Source organism: Haliotis asinina, chromosome 12, assembly GCF_037392515.1.
Source record: "Haliotis asinina isolate JCU_RB_2024 chromosome 12, JCU_Hal_asi_v2, whole genome shotgun sequence".
Lineage (NCBI taxonomy): Eukaryota > Metazoa > Mollusca > Gastropoda > Lepetellida > Haliotidae > Haliotis > Haliotis asinina.
Genome location: NC_090291.1, coordinates 49,562,465 through 49,570,000, shown reverse-complemented (window position 1 = coordinate 49,570,000; position 7,536 = coordinate 49,562,465). Strand labels below are relative to the sequence as shown.

The 7,536-nt window shown below is 38.9% G+C and overlaps 1 protein-coding gene across 1 annotated transcript; it reads left to right on the top strand.

Annotated features, from left to right (window-relative positions):
- The first annotated feature begins 1,119 nt into the window (after positions 1–1,119).
- LOC137257889 (large ribosomal subunit protein mL52-like) lies at positions 1,120–7,240 on the top strand. The gene is made up of 5 exons (XM_067795386.1): positions 1,120–1,211; positions 1,671–1,749; positions 4,393–4,460; positions 5,602–5,666; positions 6,351–7,240. Exons 1-5 carry the CDS (start codon positions 1,160–1,162, stop codon positions 6,477–6,479), a joined length of 393 nt encoding a protein of 130 aa, XP_067651487.1. The 5' UTR covers positions 1,120–1,159; the 3' UTR covers positions 6,480–7,240.
- The last annotated feature ends 296 nt before the right edge of the window (positions 7,241–7,536 follow it).

Sequence of the window (7,536 nt, the reverse complement as noted above, 5' to 3'; positions counted from 1 at the left end):
GTTATGTGTATCAACACGAGACCCGTTCAGTACATTTATGTTATTGTACAGAGACGTAAATTTACCCAGTAGTGAATGCCTGTGTATATTGTAACGCATGCCTAACAAAGCATATAAAAATCCCCATGAGAATATGTGTATATAGTGCATTTACTTCGTGGCAGTGGGTACAATTTGTCTTTATACATGTATATACATCTACAACCACGCACACACAGATATTCAACACAGTTAATATTGTGCGGAAGGTTAAACCAGTTCTTCTAATCAGGGAGACTCATGTTGTAGAGTATCCCTGTTCAGATGGTTAAGTTATCGACTTTTCGAAATGACTCAACAAATTAATGTTTGGATGTTTGTTCCATAACCACTCCCGACTGACAGATATATGTATATGTTCAGACATAACGCCTAGTGCAGTCACTTGAAAATTGTACAGCGTCTCTCGAATTAAGTTATGAGAAACTGTAAAACATACATACATAAATGCTACAATTTATCTGTATAAAATGTGATTATACGTTGTAGTATTCAGAAGCAGGTTCTGGTTTGACAAAGTTCAAACTTGTTGTGATCATAGGTTGTAACTGGTCCTTATTAGATGTAGGGGCCCCCAGTCCCTACTGTTCCTGAAACATTGCTTTCCCTTCCACCTACCCCATCATCCACTCCTTTCTGCAATGGGAGGGCACAAAATGAAGAAAGTCGTCACTTTCCTCAGGTTCAGGACTTGAATCTCTGAATCACCCACCCCATCCCCGTTCCCAGATCCAACCACTTTAAAAATTCCTGGATCAGTCTTGAGATTCGTCTTTCCTCCTTCGACACAGTTGAAACCATAGACTGAAGAAGAAGTTTTAATGGAATAGTTTCATTTTTATATCTTGCAAAAGCGATTTTTGAGTATCTATTATATGGTCTCTGCTAACAGTTAATATTGACATTTATGACATATACATTTATGAGGTTTTAACATGCACCTTGGACATTTTAGTAGTCAACTAGTTGAATTCAAGTCACACCAGTAAGTATTTAGATGTGACATACTTTGTTCATTTTTCAACAATTTATTTTTGTGATATATAACTGTATCGACACCTTGAAGCCTGGCAAGGGGAAGTAACTCTAAATCGTGTTGTCGAAAGCATGTTCAAGAAAAATGGCGTGCCTGAAATGTGCAAGTTTGTTGAAAAGTTGCAAAGGGGTTCAAGGTAACTGAATTGGATTTTAGTTATCACTTGGGGTGCGCTTAAGTAATATGTTCTTGTCTTTTCTTGAGGTGACAAAAGATACTTCATTAGAAAGATTTCGGTGCGCAACCATCGTTCTGAATCCTGCCAATGTCAGTGTCACCCCATAACTTATAAGCCATGGAATGAAGCCCAATGAAGGTGATTTTTGCCTTTTCCAGACCACGTTAGGTAGTAGGTAGCACATTTTTTTAAAAAAAACCCCCAAAAACAACAACAACAAAAATACAAGTCAGGAGGTCATATTTCTAATACTTCGAGACAGGGATCACGGGCCGTCGTTTTACCCATGGGTTTGTATGAAATTATATGCAGCGCTATAGATATTTGGCCATTTTGGGATTATCTTGACAAAGTTTCGAAATGAGCATGCATTATGTAGTAGTTGACCATGCGTGACAAGATTTCTTGTAATTTTAGATTCTTTGTGGAACGCTACCGGACTTCGTTGGTTTCAGACGTCAGTTCCAGTCACAGTCGGACAGCAATGGAGATTAGAGTATGTGCACTTCTCTTTCAGTTGGGTTGCTTAAGGGTAATTTTCATATACACACAATGCCACGCCTGACTGACAAGAGTGTCCCGAATGTCCGCGTACATAAGTACACTAAATCCTATTGTCCAGCGCTGAGATATATAGCTGAAGATCATTCATGCCACCATTAACAAATTTTATTTTTACAGACTGTCAAGTAAAATTGATACCGTTAGCTGCAACTTTGTCCCTTCTCGTTGTCTGGCTGTTGTACATAGTGGTATAAAGCAAATGACATTGTAATCCACGAAACAAGTTGAAGTCCCATTTTGAGGGTACAAGGATTGGTGATGATTGCAAATGGCTTTGGTAAACAAACATTTCATTCATGAGAAGAATATTATTCATTTCTGTTTGTTGAATCATTGAATAAAATAATCAATGAATATACAAAATAAAGTCATGCGTTTAAAATATCATTTTCACCGCACGTCCCTTATATCCACAAATCAAGGTTACACTAGTGTAATATGTGTTGGTGCCAGTGGGAATCACTGTAGTGGAGAGTATTCCTCTGGTTACATACCTGTACTCAAGGTATCTCTAATTAGTTGTGCCTCATCTGAAATTGAATTAATACATGACACTGGAGTTTTGAACGTATATCCTAATGTCAAAAGTCTGTACCAGACAAATTATTATATTTACTTAAAGATCACATGCAACGTAAAACACTACTTTGCAGATTCTGATACCTTTTGGTATGCACCTACCGAAATAAATCATCAAAAATGTCACTTCAACCTGTAAAGTTGATAAAAACGTGATGAAAAAAAGCCCGCGAAATCGGAGTTCAAACGATTCACTAAATTTCCCCCAGCGCTGGGGGGAAAAGTGGTTTCAACAGCTGTGCTGCGCTGCGCCCATAACGCATGTGGAGCTTGAAACAGTATGCATGCCCGGAGTATGGGGTCGTGAGCAATAGTCTAATCTTGGTTGTGTACATAAACAAGTAAATAATCTACATAAAGTCTACATAACATTTTTACATTAAAAAAAACTTGTTGATTGTGATAAGCAGTCTCTGTCACAGAGAAAGCTCAATGTCTGGTTTATTGACACCTCTATGTCTGCCTGCCTGTCTGCTAAAGACAATATGCAATACACAGCTTCAATCACTGACCACATACAATTTGAATTTAACACTTATCAGGCTAAACGCCGTAAACAAAATAAATTGATTTATGACTCGTGCACCCGAGTCCTGTTTCTGCCACATTATGTAATTAGGCAGGTGTGATACTTGTACAAATGACATTTTTTATGTCTGTGGGCTGCAAACATACTGCATCCGTTTTTCTTGGATGACTGGATCTGATGGAAACTGGTGCAAACTCTTGTTAGTTTCATATCCTGCTTTGTACTTGGACGAATGACAGTTTTCAGCCACGCAGTAGTGTACCATCTCTGCTTAGGTGATTTTTGATTGGATCGATTCAGAGAATATGTATTTACAAAACCCAACATCTCTATATACATTCGTTATGGATAACAACTTCTTGTTATGTATATGATTTTGTTTGACATCTGAATATGAACCCATACTGAAACAATGCATCAAGTACAGCAAAAGAAGTTGTTATCCATAAAGAATCTTACTTTCTTTTGACTCGCCATACTTCTAAACTGCCCTTCAAACAGATCATGTTTCCGTACACACAATGAGCCCTCAGCGTATCAGCAAATGAGCCAGCCAATCAGAAGCCGTCGTCACACTTGAGGGCACGCCCTTGCGCTATGACTGGGTTCGATCTCCCAAGGGCTTCGTTTCGAGGGAAGTAAGCCCAAGTACAAAATATTGCACTTTTGCATCGTGATTGTACGCTTATTATTTTGTTTATTTGGTTTTTACAAGCAGCAATGTATATCATATGTCATGAATAAGTGATAATTGTGTTTTAATTATGTATGATTTTTTGGGTTGCATGTGACCTTTAACATCTCATGACATTGAGTTTTGATGATACACTATCAGCAAAGTCACATTCGATGTATTATGTCAATTGGTGCACTAAAAGTAGATTGCTGGAGACTATATCTAACATAGCCTTTGACTTTAGCAAAATGGGCCAGCAGATTTCATTCATGGCCGGTAGATTTTATTGAATAAATAAGCTCACATTTTTAGTACCGGTACTTTTTTAACCATTACATATGAGAGACTTGTGGTTAGTCTTACACAGAACACCAATTTTTTTAAAAAGAAATGCAAGGTTAATTAATATCAAGTTATTAAAAGTTACCAAAAAGTTCCCTCCTTCACTCTTGCCCACCAAGAAACCACAGGTTATGTAACTCTGTCGACAGAACTCTGCAGTGACATCATGTGAGGAAGAATTTTCAGTTAGTTGTATATAAAATGTGTAACAAGCTTGTCAACGTAAACAAAGACATGCCAAATCATTAGGTTGCCGTCAAATGCTCCCAGGTGTCAGGTGATGGTGTCACCATGCACACATTTCCACGGGATTCCATCTAACCTGGAATATATGTCCAAATTCAGGTGTTCTGATTGATGGTTTCTGTGGTCCAGACTTGATCTCCTTCAGAGTCCACCTCGGTAAAACTACCATGAGACTATGACTATACTCTCTCACTGTGTTCCAGGCGAGGTCAAGCTGCTAACAACACCCGATATGGACCCCTGACAGACATGCCAGACTACTCGTATATTGGTAATGGCAGTTCATGTTTTCAGTTCTTGCATTTATCTCGCCCATATCTGTAACCTCCAATAAGTAGATCAGAAACTTTTCAGCTTGTCCCAGAGTAGCACAAGTTGGTCATGAATGGTTTAATGTAACCAAGTGCTTGCATCCGTTCAAGACTGATGCCAGCACTCACGGGAGGAAATAACGCGGGAGCTGGTGGTTCTGAACACGCCTCTGTTCCACTACATGTATATTTTACTAATATTATCTTGATAATGATATTTCATGTTTTCAGTTCTTGCATTTATCTGTGTATACGAAACATAAATTCTATTTCTATTTCTGCTTGTCATCATCAATCAGAAAAACTTGACAACCATAAATTATATTATTTGTAAGGATCCGACTTACGAGATTGTTTTACATGGAGAGTAGCGAAAAGGATATAAAACTCCAGAAATATGATATAAATATATGGATTCTTCAGATTCCCATGACCTCCGTGGTAGAATAGGTCTTCAGAAACCCACAAGTGGTGACAATGCTTGTTGTGAAAGGTGACTAATGGAATTGGATGGTCAGACTCACTGACTTGGTTAACATGTCATTGTCTCCTAATTGTGCAGATCGATGCGTATGCTGGTGATCACTGGATTGCCTGGTCCAGACTCGATTATTTATAGACCACCACCATATTGCTGTAATATTGCTGAGTGTGACGTAAAACTAAACTCACTCACACAGATGGAACCAGAGGCGTGTTCAGAACCATGAATGCCTGTGCCTGGGTGAGCACCCACTAACCATTCCTACATTAATGTCATTCAATAAAAAAAATCAAATAAGAAAAGCAAGATTTATAGATGTCAACTTCTTTATGGTGAATAACACGTTTCGGAGCGTATGCTTGCTCTGCTTTTCAGCTTGTCCCAGAACAGCACAAGTTGGTCATGAATGGTTTAATGTAACCAAGTGCTTGCATCCATTCAGGACTGATGTCAGTGCTCACGGGAGGAAATAACGCGGGAGCTGGTGGTTCTGAACACGCCTCTGTTCCACTACATGTATATATTACTTATACTTTTGATTCCTGTTATGGAAATTGCTGGCATAGTTTGACAATAAGGATTAAAATATAACACTGACACTATGTTCATTTTCCCAGATGGACGTCCAACTCCACTTAGTAAAGGTCAGGTTCGCAGGAGATGGAAGAGGATCGGAATAGCGGTAAGTGCAGACCCTCAAATGAATAATAAGTATTCTGGGGAACAGTTTCTGAAGTCGTCCTTGTCATGGTAAAGTCCTCACATGAGGACCTGTCTCTGTATCAAGTAATGTACATACAGTGATATGATTATCAGTCCATTCTCATCATGGGGCGGTGGTAGTCAAGTGGTTAAGACATCTGCTCATCACATCATAGCCTTGGGTTCGATTCCATACATGGGTACAATGTGTGAAGCCCATTTCTGGTGTGTCCAGCTGTAATATTGCTAGAATATTGCTGAAAGCAGCATGAAATCAAACTCACTAAGTCGCTCATTTTCATCATGGTGGAGTACAAGATAACATCATCAGCTATGTCATGCCTGTTTGGTACTATTCACTATACCACTACTAATGATGATCGGTGAAATGATCGTATGAGTTAGAATATACTCTGAAATGTTATGTTCCTCCAATAACTGAAGTTAACATTCACAAATTTTTGCCTTTAATGGGTATCATGTCCCATTGGCTTCTCCTTGTTATAGCAGAATCTGGTGGTAATGGTTTTGTATCCCAGGGGTGCCATTTGCAGTTACGTGATATGGCACTTCAAGAGAAACATTGTTTTGACGTCTTATACCGAACTCATATTTTCAGCATTTGTGGAAATTGAAAAGTTATTATCTCACTGTTAAATTACAGAAACGAATCAAGTTACTAGTTGGTGAAATGAATGAAGCTCGAGAGAATTATGCTCTGAAACAGAAGAAAGAAGAGAAGCAGAAGGAGGAAGCAGTGACGAGAAGACTCAAGCCAAAGACAGATCAGTGATCATTAGTACACCTGTCCCAGATCAGTGATATCATCAGTTGATGAGTGTGTGATTAGTGATATCATTAGTACACCTGTCCCAGATCAGCAGTATCATCAGTAGGTGTGTCTGATCAATGACGTCATCAGTAGATGTGTCTGATCAGCGACATCATTAGTAGATGTGTCTAATCAGTAATATCATCAGTAGATGTGTGTGTGATCAGCGACATCATCAGTAGATGAGCGTGTTTGTTGAAGAGAAGGGGTCCCAGAAGAGACAGTGTCCTGTCTGTGCAATTAGATGTGTACAAATGTGTCTGAATCCTAATATTTAAAGGTTTGTCAACACTACAGGTGTACCGAAGTTTAACTGTTTCATGACACCTGCATCACCTGGGGCTTTTCTTATGACCTTAACTTACAAGATGTGATGTAATTGGAGCATTGTTGAAAGCACCAATACTCCCTATCTGAACTGAGTGACTTGGTGGTCTTCGAAGATTATTGTGTGAAGCAAGAGTAAAATCATTATTGAAAACAGTGTGATGAGTTATTATCAGGTCAGCATAAAGGGTCAAGACATCTTGACGAGAGTCATCAACATAGATTTGTCTGTGCTTTCCAGCTGGTCAACTCACCTTTGGAATGGGAAGATTGTCATATATACACCAAGTTATTAGGTAAAGGGCAATGATAAGCCACCCATTTTCTAGAGAATGCTTTTCATTAAAGTCAAGCTAATCTGCAGCTATACACAATAAATGCATATTAAGTTCTCCCTTTGTTGTGAGCATCATGCTTACTTCTGTTTTGAAGCAACAATGTGGCAGGAAGACCATCCACCATGAACATACTTAACACAGGACACTTTGGCCAGGGTAGAACAGATGATTTATGTTCAGTGCTCCTCTGCACAATATTACAGCTATATATTGAGTGAGCGAGTTTGCCGACTTGGTCAGCACATTCCCAACTGTGCAGATCAATGTTCATGCTGTTGCAGAGTGCGGTGTAAACCTAAACTCACTCACTGTAAAGAAATTACTCAGGACCAGACAATCCAGTGATTGATATG